Source organism: Pipistrellus kuhlii, unplaced genomic scaffold (assembly GCF_014108245.1).
Source record: "Pipistrellus kuhlii isolate mPipKuh1 unplaced genomic scaffold, mPipKuh1.p scaffold_m20_p_66, whole genome shotgun sequence".
NCBI classification, from domain to species: Eukaryota; Metazoa; Chordata; class Mammalia; order Chiroptera; family Vespertilionidae; genus Pipistrellus; species Pipistrellus kuhlii.
Window position 1 is genome coordinate 763,927 of NW_023425569.1, and position 12,391 is coordinate 776,317.

The 12,391-nt window shown below is 65.6% G+C and overlaps 1 protein-coding gene across 1 annotated transcript; it reads right to left on the reverse strand.

The window, feature by feature from the left end:
• Window positions 1–4,712: 4,712 nt before the first annotated feature.
• On the reverse strand, window positions 4,713–11,917 carry PROC (protein C, inactivator of coagulation factors Va and VIIIa). Its single transcript, XM_036420320.2, has 8 exons — window positions 11,834–11,917; window positions 9,491–9,657; window positions 8,697–8,721; window positions 8,481–8,621; window positions 7,956–8,090; window positions 6,291–6,415; window positions 6,018–6,135; window positions 4,713–5,339 (listed from the first exon to the last, which is right to left on the reverse strand). Exons 1-8 carry the CDS (start codon window positions 11,898–11,900, stop codon window positions 4,762–4,764), a joined length of 1,356 nt encoding a protein of 451 aa, XP_036276213.2. The 5' UTR covers window positions 11,901–11,917; the 3' UTR covers window positions 4,713–4,761.
• Between the last annotated feature and the right edge of the window lie 474 nt (window positions 11,918–12,391).

Consider the following 12,391-nt stretch of genomic DNA (forward strand, 5'->3'; position numbering starts at 1 on the left):
TCTATGGTTTTAGAGGCGCATGTTATCACTAGAGGCCCGATGCATGAAATTCATGCAAGGATAGACCTTCCTTCCCCCGGATGCTGGCTCTGTGGCCCCCCCTCCACCTGGTGCTGCCCGTGTCTGCCGCCACACCCCAGCTCCCCGGTTCCGGAGAGCCTCCAATTGATCCCCCCGCAGAGTGTGGCCTGGGCTTCCCTCTGTGGGGCAATCGTGGGGCAATGCCCCCCCCCCCCCCGACCAATCACGCACTCGCTGGCCTGGCACCAGTGCGTATCATAGTGTGGTCGTCCGATGGTGGTTCCGCTGTTTGGGAGATTTGCATATTATGCTTTTATTATTATACATGATTATTTTATCAGTCTTTAACCTCCACCTTTGTCCTTTGCGATATTTTTCCTTGGTTTCTATTTTATCAGTTATTAAAATCATGGTCTTCACTGTCTCTCCACTTGTATGGAATTTCTAACATTCTTTCCAATCTTGCAGTGCTTTTTGTTTTTAAACTGTCTGTAGATAATTTATTGTCAGATTTATTTTTATTTTGTGAGTTCTCTCTCTTAATTGGTATGTTTAATTAATTACACTTATGCTTATTTCCATCTGATTCCATCATTCCCGTTGACTCTTCTTGCTTCATTTTAGTTCTGTGCTTAGTCCACACGGAGTGTTGGTGTGAGGCGTGGGTCCAGGAGGGGTGTGGTGGGGGGGCTCCGCTGTGTAGGAAGCTCTCCCTCCATCCAGCTGCCTTGGCGCCTGTGGCACAGCAGTGCCATGTGGGGGCGCTACTTTTGGATCCTGTTTTGTGTCTCTCCCTCCACTAACACTACAACGGCCTTGATTGCCGATCTAGATTATAAGCCATGACACCAGAGAGTGAGCCTTCCTAATGTATTCTCATGTTCTAAAGCATTTGGGTATTCAGGGTCCTTTCTGTGTCTACCCAGATACCTGCTGGGTCAGGAACGTGGGCACCTTCTCTGTGTTGAGTCTCCCAATATGGCTCCTCACGTATGTAGGTCTTCCATCATTTCCTTTATTGGCATTTTCTCTTTCATCACACATTTCTGGTACAAGGTCTCCATAATTTATAGCGAAGTATTCATTTTCTTTAGACTTTGTTAACCCAAAAACAAAAGGCCAAAGTGAGACCAACAACAGTTATTTGAGATTTTTAAATAGCTATTTGGTAAGCACATACGCAGGCAGGAGCCCAAGCAGCGTCTGATGGGAGCCCGAGGCCAGGGCTCGGGAGGAGGGACGGCTCCTGCCCAGGCGCAGCTTCCTCTGGTGCAGACGCGCTGACACAGGGCCGGTCAGACAACGTGCTGGGTGTCCGGCCTGGTGCTCAGGACACTGCTCTCTGGGAATTCCTGCACACAGTGCTTCCCGAGGCCAGGCCGCTGGGCCTGCCCGTAGGTCCCTATGCCTGCTTCCACACCCCGAGGCTGGAAGTCAGATGTGTAAGGCTGCTCCCGGGGATGGCAGCTCCCAGGATGGCAGCTCCCAGGATGACTGCTCCCCCAGGATGGCAGCTCCACAGGATGGCAGCTCCCGGGATGGCAGCTCCCCAGGATGACTGCTCCCCCAGGATGACTGCTCCCCCAGGATGGCAGCTCCCCCAGGATGACTCCTCCCCCGGGATGGCAGCTCCCCCAGGATGGCAGCTCCCAGGATGGCAGCTCCAGAGATGGCAGCTCCCGGGATGGCAGCTCTGCTCCATTTTAAAGTGGCTCCATATTTACTGATTTTTCCCAGGTGATTGGCACCGATGTTATGCTTTTCCTTCTCATGTCCACGTGGACGTTGTTGGCTTATAGAAAGGCAATGATCTTCATGCTGGTTGTTTGTCTTTTTACCCTTTTTCTCTTGGACAGGTCACGTTTTGTGGTGTTGGTTTAAGAGCTGCATTTTTGTTCTTGTTTTGTTTGCCCTTAGGACCACTTCCAGAGACGTTACCTGCTGTGTGCTTCATCATTTCCACTAGTTTCCCTGGCCATCCTAGGAGCTGTCTGGCCTGTGCTAGTGAAGCATCTGACAGGAGACCCACCTGGCACTCTGATGGGCACAGACCTCCAGCACAGTCATCCTCAGTCCATCCCGGCCCACGGCCAGCGTGGGCACACGCCCCTGGTGCTAACCAGCGAGAGTTCCCGCCTCAGGCCTGGCTTCCTCCTGTCTCCAAGTCCTCCTACCCACACTCTCACCAGGATGGCAGCTCCCCAGGATGCGAAAGCTCTGTCGGGGCAAGTGCCCAGCCAGGCAGAGGGCTGCTCCCACCCAGCCCGCACTGCCCCTGCAGGAGGAGTGACTGAGCCTCGCACGGTGGACCAAGCTCAGGGCTGTGGCTCCCGCCCTCATGGGCAGCTGCCTCACCTCTCGGAGCCACAGGTCTCTGCCATCAGCTGTTCAGGACAGCCTCAGCCTGTGGGGCTTCCCCCCCCTCCCCCGCACTGGAGACATTCTGGCCTAGCTAGCACCTCCAGCCCCCTCCCCGGGGCTCCCCTGCAGGGGCAGCCCATGGGGCTGGCGAGGCCGCCTGCATCTGTCCTGGGACCCGTGACAGGAGCCCGGGTGCGGGAAACAGACCCGGGTGTGAATCCTGGTCCAGCCGCAAACCTGCCGAGCCGTGGGCCGTGCTCTGGGTCAGAGCCCGGACCTGCACAGGCCCCCACGGCCCAGAGGCTCTCCGGTGTTGAAGTCATTCTTTAAAAATTATTTTTCAGGTGAGAGGATCCAAGATGGCTGCTCAGGTAGACACCTAACCGCAGCCGCACACAACTTCAATGGAATACAACTAAAATGTAGAGTGGACATTTCCCAGAGCTACAGGTAGTTGACTGACTGAAAATTCTACAAGAAGGAAAGAGAAAACCAGAAGGAAAATCAGAGGAGCTGAAAAAAGCCTAAGGTACGGAGACATGCTGCGCGCACGCACGCACGCGCCCGGAGAGGACGCAGCCGGAGAGGAGGAGAGGGCTGGGTGCTGCCTGGCGTTCCCTAGCAGGAAGGAAATAAAAACCCCGGCCTGGGATGAACCCCAAAACCAGCAGCGCTGAGCCCCAGTTCTGGGCCAGACCCTGGGGACCCAGGCTCGGGCAGGGGGAGAAGGGGCTGTGAGGTGGAGTCCTGGGGGAGCAGCGAAAAGCGGAGCCCCCGGAGTCGCGCACATTGCGCGCAGAGGACAGTCTGTTTACTCTGATGCTAGACTCCCCTAGCGGGAAGGAGAAAAAAAGCTCCAGACTGGTGGAACGCGACGAGAAGCAGGAGCCCCTGCCGGACACCTGCCAGCCAGGCGCCAGCAAGGAACCGGGCAACGGGGCCCTCGGGGGGGGGGGGGGGGTGCCCCCGAGCCTTCGACAGCTGAGCGCTTGCAATGGAGCCGAGGCCAGGGGCTGCTTCCTGGGCAACGGCGCCGACCCCAGCAACAGGCTGAAGCAGCGCAGGAGCCCGCGGAGAACAAAGGGGTGCCACAGGCCAACCTGCTGAGCTTCCAGGACGAGGAAGAAACCGAAGTTCTCAATGTGAAGAAATCAAGGGAGAGCAAAAGATAGTAAAATTACGTAAGAAAGAACACAAAGAAGATCTTGAAAAATCAAAGACTAAGTCAGAACTCAACTCAGCAGCCAACATTGCAACATAAATGCGTGTTTTTTTTAAAAAAAAAAAAAAAAAAAAAAGGACAGAATGTTGCAACAGCAGCGGCCAGGCTAAGGCAGTGGCAGCTGGGTCGGGAGCAGCCAGGCCCAGAACAGCAGTAGCCAAGCCCGGGACATCCAGGCTGGGAGTGGCCAGGCTCGGAGGGGCCGGGCCTGGGGCAGCCGGGTCGGGTGCGGCCAGGCCTGGGGCAGCACCTGCCAGGCTTGGAGCAGCCAGGCCCGGAGTGGCCGGGCCCGGAGCAGCCGGGTTGGGTGTGGCCAGGCCCGGAGCAGCAGCAGCCAAGCCCGGAGCAACCAGGTCCGGAGCAGCAGTGACCGGACCCGGAGCAGCTGGTTGTGGAACAAACCAGAGCAACAGAGGCCAGGCCCGGAGCATCCAGGCCCGGAACAGCTCACTCCTCGCCTGCCCCCGCCCCACGGCTGCCTCTCAGACATGGCTGGAAACTTTTGCGGGAACTTGAGGGTCTGCTGAATCAAGTGATGAAGGCTTAGATCTGGATGTGTTGAGTTAGTATAGAGCTGGGGTGTTGACCTGTGAGTGCCTTGTGCGGGGCTTGGATGAGGCTGGTTGACCTATTTGGAAATGTCTTTTGTGTGAAGTGTATCTTTGGGCATGTGGAGGTATTATTGATAGAGAAAATGCTAAGTAACTGATTTACTATCTGAAAAGGGATTTACTATCGGGGAAAGGGAGGGAGAAAGAGACTGAACATAAACTGTGCACCTATGGATGAGGACAATGGGGGAGGGGAAGGGGGCGGAGGGCGGGGTGGAAACCTGGTGGAGGGGGGAAGAAATGAGGAATCTTTGTAATAATGTGAATAATAAAGATTGATTTAAAAAAATAAAAATAAAAAAATAAAAATAAAAAAAATAAAAATTCTTTTTCATAAAGAGTCCCCAGATGTGAGTGGCTTCAGACCCCACAGAACTCGGATGTGCTCTTCCCCACCCCACGGGTGGCTGTGGGGCTTAGATTCCGCTCCGGACGCCTCAGTACCCCTACTCCCCGGCCCGCAGAGATGGAGACACAGTGCGCTGCGTTGCAGGCCCTTTAATGCCACAGTGGCCGCCCACGGCCGGGCGCAGAGGGGCTGGGAGGCTAGGGCCGCGGGCTGCCTGGGGGGGCGGCCGGGGCGCCCATGTGGCCGTGGATCCAGTCGAGGTAGCGGCTGACGCGGGTGTAGACGCCGTAGTTGTGGAGGCGCCCGCAGCCCTCGCCCCAGCTCACCAGGCCCACGAGGAACCAGGTGCCCCGGAAGGAGGCCACCATGGGCCCCCCGCTGTCGCCCTCGCAGGCGTCCCGCGGGTCCCCGAGGATGCCCGCGCACAGCATGTTCTCCGACACCGCGTTGTGCATGACCTGGGCGCACCGGCCCTGCGGGGCCACGGGGATCTGGATGAAGCTGAGGACGGAGGTGCGGTTGCGCCCGGTCTCGCTGCGGAAGCCCCAGCCGGTCACCACGGTCTCCCGGCCCTCCCGGGCCAGCTCGCGCTCCGCCAGGCCGCGGTCTGGCAGGCACACGGGCACGATGGTCGGCGAGAGCGCGGCGGCCCGCGCCAGGCGCAGCAGCGCGATGTCGTTGTCCGAGGTGCTCCTGCTGTAGTTGGGGTGCAGGAGCACCTCCGTGATGTCCAGGTCCACCTCGCCCTTCTCCCGGCGCCGCAGGTCGTACTTCCCTGCGGGCAGAGGGCGGTCAGGGCCCCTCGAGGACAGCAGCCTGTCCGTGGTGAAGGGGCAGAGCGCGGGTCTGAAATTCAGACGCCCAGACAGAGCGCTGGAGGGCAGGGGCTGCAGCCAGCGGGACAGGGCGGCAGTGCCAGCGGGCGCCCGGGACCTGCCATGGCGGCAGGGCAGGAGCAGCAAGGCCGAGAGGAGGCCCGAGGGGATCGGATCTGCAGGGAAGCAAGGTCTGGGCCACAGCGGACGCTGGTCCTGTCAGGCCGCTGGTCCCGCAGAGCCGGCCACAGGCCTGCGGGGACTGCCGGAGCGAGCTGGCCCCCGGCAGCAGGTCTGTCTGTCTCTTTTGCAGAGAATGGGGTGAGCACCCTCCCCCCGCAGAAGCAGGACAGAGTGGGGTGAGGCTTGGGGCCCGCAGGCGGCAGGGAAGCAGCTGGCTGGGTGGGGATGCCCGGTGAGGATGTGGCCCTGAGGCCAGCAGCGCCGGGTCTGTGCAGAGGACGGCGTGTCTGGGCCGCCCGCACACACTGAGTGAGCACCTGGCCCGCGGGAGGGGCAGAGAGCCGGCCTGCCGCCCGCACCCTGCCTGTGACCAACGCCTTCTGCAGAGCTCAAGCACCCCCTGGGGCAGGGTGCCCACACCTGCCCTCCCCCCGCAGCCGCGCGCCCCGCCGCACCCAGCCTGGCGGTGAGCTTCCGGGGGGGCTCCATGCAGTGGGCGGCCGTCAGCACCCAGGCGGGGTGCACCAGCACCGCCCCGCAGGCCAGCTTCTTCTTCGAGTCCAGCAGGGCCACCTGGCGGGGAGGGAGCAGCTGGTCTCGCACCCCAGCCTCCGGCCGCCAGGCCCGTTCTCAGAGCCGGCCTGCCCCCTCCCCCTTCAGCGCCTGCGGCACTGGCCTCCCCAGCACAGCAGCACCTCCCTTTTCCGTGCCGGGCCGCTGCCCCTCACCTGCCAGGGGCTCTCCCCCTGCAGGGTCAGCTTCCCGTTGATGAGCCGCGGCTGGCTCGCCTGGTCCTGGTCCGCGCAGCACTTCAGGGCGGCCGGGCCCCGCGGCCTCCCGCAGGGGAAGCTCACTGCGGGGGCGGGGGCGGTGAGGGCCTGCCGCACCCCAGTGCTGCCCCGGCCCTCGCTCCGCGGGCGGCGGACAGCGGCCTCGCCTGTGGCCTGGGAGGTCACTCAGCTCGTCCCGCCCCGCCCCCCGCCTGTGGGGAGGACCCTGAGGTGCAGGTAGGGGTGCTGCCACGCTCCTCGAGGGAGGAGGGGGCGTTCTCAGGGAGCTCCGAGAGAGGAGGCCGCCTGGCAGAGTGGAGGGCGCAGCGGTGGGACCCGCCGGGACGAGAGCAGCAGGGGCTGGGGGGGCAGCACCCGCTGAGGGAGCACTCCCCTCGGTGACGCCCTCGGCGCCGGGGACGCCCTCGGTGACGGACGCCCTCGGTGACGGGGACGCGCACGGTGACGGCCATCAGCACCAGGGACTCCCGGCAGGCGACCGGAGGTGCCCCCAGGGCGGACAGGGCAGGGAGGGGGGGCAGCTGTGTGGGGAGAGCCCAGGCCTCCTCTGCAGGGCTGCAACCACACACACATACACACACACCCCGCCCCGCGCACACACACACACACACACACACATACCCCAACCCCCCCCCCCACACACACACACACATACACCCGCCCCATGCGCGCACACACACACTTCAGGGCGGCCGGGCCCTTCTTGTCCGCTGGGCCCCGCGCGCACACACACTCACACCAACCTCCTCCCCGCCCCCCCCCACACACACACACCCGCCCCGCACACACACCTCCGTGCAGAGGAGCGGCTGGGCCTGGGGCTCCGGCACAGCACAGGGTGCACAGGGTGGGCCAGAGGGGTGGCCCAGGTGCCTGCTCTGAGGGTGCCACCAGCAGGCGCTGGGAGGAGGGACTCTCAGGGACAGGAGGGAAGGGGGCAGGGCTGTGGGGGCCTGGGCCCTCGGTCCCGGACAGCCTGCAAGCAGGTGCCCAGGGCAGCCGGGCCGCCACCTGAGAATCTGTCACCGGCACGTCCCAGCCTCTGACTCCTGGTTGGACTGGGCTACTCCGCCCTGGAGGGTGCTTTCCCGCTGGTCATAGCGGAGAGCAGAGACGGACAGCGATGTGACAGCGCATCGATGGCCGCCTCCTGCACGGCCGACCAGGGCCCCGGCCAGGAGGAGCCTGCCGCCGAGGCACCTGCCTTGGCCAGAACCGAACCCGGGACCTGTTGGTCCGCAGGCCGATGCTCTTGCCACTGAGCCACACTGGCTAGGGTTTCAGAACTATTGACTGTTTTCAGTGAAGGATTGGAATATAAAGCTGAGGAACGTTCCCTGAAAGAACACAGAGCCCAAGAAACAGACAGCAGAAGAGACAGTAAAATAGGTGTTTGAGGAAGAGAGCGAGAGGAGGGGGTGCGGAGAGGACAGGCCCAAGAGCTGTGCCTGCGGCCGGACGCCTGCTGACGGCCCGGCCAGCGCAGCCGGGGACACGCGTCCAGCACAACAGACCTGACGGCAGCTGAGATGGACCGGGGGAGGGCCGGAGGGGCAGCCGTGGGGCCGCTGGGCGGGCACAGCCCCGGCTCCGGTGGCTCACCTGTGGGCTGGCACTGCTGGTGGTCGTCCGCCAGCCGGTAGCCAGGCGCGCAGCTGCAGCGGCGCCCGCCCGCCTCCTCCCGGCAGTAGTGGGCGCAGCCCCCGTTGTCCAGGGAGCAGTTGGAGAAGCGCACCTCTGGCAGACAGGGCACGTTGGAGCGAGGGGGGCAGCCGCCTGGCCCACCGAGCCCCCTTCCCCCCATGGCGCTCCCCTCCTCCCCGCCCCCATGGCGCTCCCCCTCCCCTCCTTCCCTCCCCCCATGGCGCTCCCCCTCCTCTCCTCCCCGCCCCCATGGCGCTCCCCCTCCTCTCCTCCCCGCCCCCATGGCGCTCCCCCTCCTCCCTGCCCCCATGGCGCTCCCCTCCTCCCGCCCCCATCGCGCTCCCCCTCCTCCCCGCCCCCATCGCGCTCCCCCTCCTCCCGCCCCCATGGCGCTCCCCCTCCTCCCCGCCCCCACCGCGCTCCCCCTCCTCCCGCCCCACGCCCTGCTCCCGGCCTTGTGCCCGCCCCGCCTGGGCACCTCACCATTCCCGCAGAAGCGGCCCTCCCAGCCCTGGTTACAGACACAGCGGAAGTCGCCGATGCCGTCGATGCAGGAGCCGTGGCTGCAGCAGGGACTGTCGCAAGGGTGCTCCTCCAGGGGCAGGACGGCGCACTGGTCCCCGTCTGCCACACGGGTTTGGAGTCGGCACTGGTGCCGCCGGACCCTGTGCCCCAGCCGCCCGGAGCCCGAGCACTCACCGGCGTACTTGGACCAGAAGTCCAGCTGTGGGGAGAGGCCCGCGTCAGGCGCCGCCCGCTGTGGGCCCCGGGGGCAGCCCGGGGGCGCTGCCCCAGAGACAGGCCGCCCTCCTCCCTGCACCCGGGCGCCCGCGGCGCTCCCAGCCCGCCTCCCCGGCTTTCCCGCAGCGAGTGCCCCGAGCTGGGCCGCCGCCTCCTCCCGGCGGGCAGGCGGTGCTCCAGGCGACGCTGCTGGCAGCCGGCCGCCCCTCCTGCAGCTCGGCGCCCCCTCAGAGACAGGCGAGGAGCCCGAGAGGGGAGGCCTGCAGCCGCCCGTGGCCTCGCTGAGGAGGCCGTTGGGAAAGGGCAGCGGAGGCCGGGACCAGTGCCCTCAGCCTGGCATCCTGGCCAGGAAGTGCTGCCCGGCGGAGGGGACACTACCCTGGGGGGGGCCTGGGACTGTCAGGAAGCGGAGTCTGCCCCCGCCCCAGGCCAGCAGCCCGCGGAGCCCGTGGACACGGCCTGGGCCGGGCAGGTTCTGCCCTGAGAACAAAGCTGGCCCAGACTAGACTGTGGGCAGACGTCAAGGCAGCTCCCACATCAGGCCACAGGCTGTGGGGGAGAGGACAGGTGGTGGCCTGCTGGTCCCTGGGAGGAGGCAGGAGGAGAGGGCAGGCCTGTCTGTGCGGCCACCGGCCAGAGTGCCAGCGGACTGCATGCGGCCCACAGCCCCCCGGCCCCCGGGGCCTCCCAGGCAGCCCCACGCCCCAGGCCCGCCAGCCGCACCCAGCGCAGCCTGCCCAGTGGGCCCTCACCGTGCTGTCCATGTCCTGGAAGTACTCCTGGGCCTCCTCCAGGTCGCAGAGCTCCTCCCTGCACTCGCGCTCCAGGTCGCTGGCCCGCAGCTCCTCCAGGAAGGCATTGGCGCGCTTACGTATCCGCAGCACCTGGTGGGCCCGCTCTCCGCTGGAGAACACTGCGTCTGGGGTGGGGAGGGGCGCTCACTGGAGAGCACTGCGTCTGGGGTGGGGAGGGGCGCTCACTGGAGAGCACTGCGTCTGCGGTGGGGAGGGGCGCTCACTGGAGAGCACTGCGTCTGGGGTGGGGAGGGGCGCTCACTGGAGAGCACTGCGTCTGGGTGGGGGAGGGGCGCTCACTGGAGAGCACTGCGTCTGGTGTGGGGTGTAGGGGAGGGGCGCTCACTGGAGAGCACTGCGTCTGGGGTGGGGTGTGGGGGAGGGGCGCTCACTGGAGAGACACTGCGTCTGGGGGTGGGGAGGGTGCTCTCACTGGAGAGCACTGCGTCTGGTGTGGGGTTAGGGGAGGGGCGCTCACTGAGAGCACTGCGTCTGGGGTGGGGTGTAGGGAGGGGCGCTCACTGGAGAGCACTGCGTCTGGTGGGTGTAGGGGAGGGGCGCTCACTGGAGAGCACTGCGTCTGGGTGTGGTGTGGGGGAGGGGCGCTCACTGGAGAGCACTGCGGTCTGGGGTGGGGAGGGGCGCTCACTGGAGAGCAACTGCGTCTGGGGTGTGGGTGTGGGGGAGGGGCCGCTCACTGAGAGCACTGCGTTTGGGGTGTGGTGTGGGGGAGGGGCGCTCACTGAGAGCACTGCGTCTGGGGTGTGGGTGTGGGGAGGGGCGCTCACTGGAGAGCCCTGCGTCTGGTGTGGGGTGTAGGGGAGGGGGCGCTCACTGGAGAGCACTGCGTCTGGGGTGTGGTGTGGGGGAGGGGCGCTCACTGGAGAGCACTGCGTCTGGGGTGTGGTGGGGGGGGGGCGCTCACTGGAGAGCACTGCGTCTGGGGTGGGGTGGGGGGGGCGCTCACTGGAGAGCACTGCGTCTGGGGTGGGGTGAGGGGAGGGGCGCTCACTGGAGAGCACTGCGTCTGGGGTGGGAGGGGCGGGCGCTCACTGGAGAGCACTGCGTCTGGTGTGGGTGTGGGGGAGGGGCGCTCACTGGAGAGCACTGCGTCTGGGGTGTGGGGGAGGGGCGCTCACTGGAGAGCACTGCGTCTGGGGTGGGGAGGGGCGCTCACTGGAGAGCACTGCGTCTGCGGTGGGGAGGGGCGCTCACTGGAGAGCACTGCGTCTGGGGTGGGGAGGGGCGCTCACTGGAGCGCACTGCGTCTGGGGTGTGGTGTGGGGGAGGGGCGCTCACTGGAGAGCACTGCGTCTGGTGTGGGGTGTAGGGGAGGGGCGCTCACTGGAGAGCACTGCGTCTGGGGTGTGGTGTGGGGGAGGGGCGCTCACTGGAGAGCACTGCGTCTGGGGTGGGGAGGGGCGCTCACTGGAGAGCACTGCGTCTGGGGTCACTTGGTGGAGGGGCCTGGGGTGGGGCCAAGCGGGTGGGCCTGGAGGACCCTCTCCTCTCTGTCTTCCCCACTTGAATAGGGGCTGCAGGCGGGGGCCCGCAGACCTGACCACCAGGCCTCCCGGTGACCTCCGCCTGGGGGTGACAGGGCTCAGGCGAAGGGGCGGGCATGTGCTGGGGAGGTCCAGAATGAGCTCCACCGCCGGCCCTGTCCTCGGCGGTCACTGAGCAGCCGCCGGAGGCCGCCTCCCCGGCACTGCCCGCGCCGCCCGGCGACAGGCCGCCGCCCAGTGAGGACCCGCCGCTCTGTCGCGGGGACAGGGCAGCTGGGGGGCTTGAGAGAAAATGCACGGGCAGGCAGGTGTGCCTGAGCGGGGAGGGCCGGGGAGAGGGAACGGAAGGGCACCCCAGGCAGAGAAGCAGCTCAAAGGGTGGCATAAAGCCCTGGCCAGTGGTGCTCAGTGGTTAGTGTGTCAGCCGTTCACCAAAGGGTCTTGGGTTTGATCCCTGGTCACATGTGGGAAGGTACCAATTGACCTGTCTCTCTCACCTCTCCCTCTCCCTCCCTCTCTCTCCCCATTCCCTCCCTCCCTCCCATTCTCTCTAAACAATTAGTGGGGGAAATATCCTGGGGTGGGGATGAACAAAACAAAACAAAGAAAGCACAAATGCAAGGCCGCCAGGGCGGGGGCCAGGCTCAGGAGAGGCTGTGACCACTTCCCAGGGGGAGGAGGGAGCTCCGGGTGCCCCCGTGACTGGCTCCCGCCCCAGCACTGCCCTCCCCCTCCTGCCACTCAGGGGGGGGGGAAGAAGGCCCGGGCCCGGGGTGGGGGGTGGGGGGGTCCTTACCAGGAGCCACGGGTGTGCTGGACACGCCCCCGGCCAGGAGCAGGAGGAGGCCGGCCAGCCGCCACATTCTGGAGCCGCGGACACCTGTCTGAGGAGACGTCTGAGCCCACAGCCCCCCCCCCCGCCCGCTCAGAGCCCCCGCCCTGGTCCCCCTCCCCGTCCCCCTCCCCGTCCCCCTGTCCCCCTGTCCCCCTCCCCATCCCCCTGTCCCCCTCCCCATCCTCCCGGTCCCCCTCCCCATCCTCCCCGTCCCCCCGTCCCCCTCCCCGTCCCCCTGTCCCCCTGTCCCCCTCCCCATCCTCCCCGTCCCCTCCCCATCCTCCCGGTCCCCCCCGTCCCCCCTCCCCATCCTCCCCGGTCCCCCCTTCCCCCCTCCCCGTCCCCTTGTCCCCCTCCCCCGTCCCCCTCCCCATCCTCCCAGTCCCCCCGTCCCCCCTCCCCGTCCCCTTGTCCCCTCCCCCTGTCCCCCTCCCCATCCTCCCCTTCCCCCTCCCCATCCTCCCCGTCCCCTCCCCATCCTCCCCGTCCCCCCGGTCCCCCTCCCCGTCCCCCCCTGTC

Excerpts from the sequence above, each read along its gene's own strand:
- PROC (XM_036420320.2), bottom strand. The coding sequence starts at position 11,900 with ATGTGGCGGCTGGCCGGCCTCCTCCTGCTCCTGGCCGGGGGCGTGTCC. Across the intron at positions 6,416-7,955 it reads CCAGCAGTGCCAGCCCACAG|TGAGCTTCCCCTGCGGGAGG; the intron begins GTGAGCCACCGG and ends CCGCCCCCGCAG. Across the intron at positions 5,340-6,017 it reads GAAGCTCACCGCCAGGCTGG|GGAAGTACGACCTGCGGCGC; the intron begins GTGCGGCGGGGC and ends CTCTGCCCGCAG.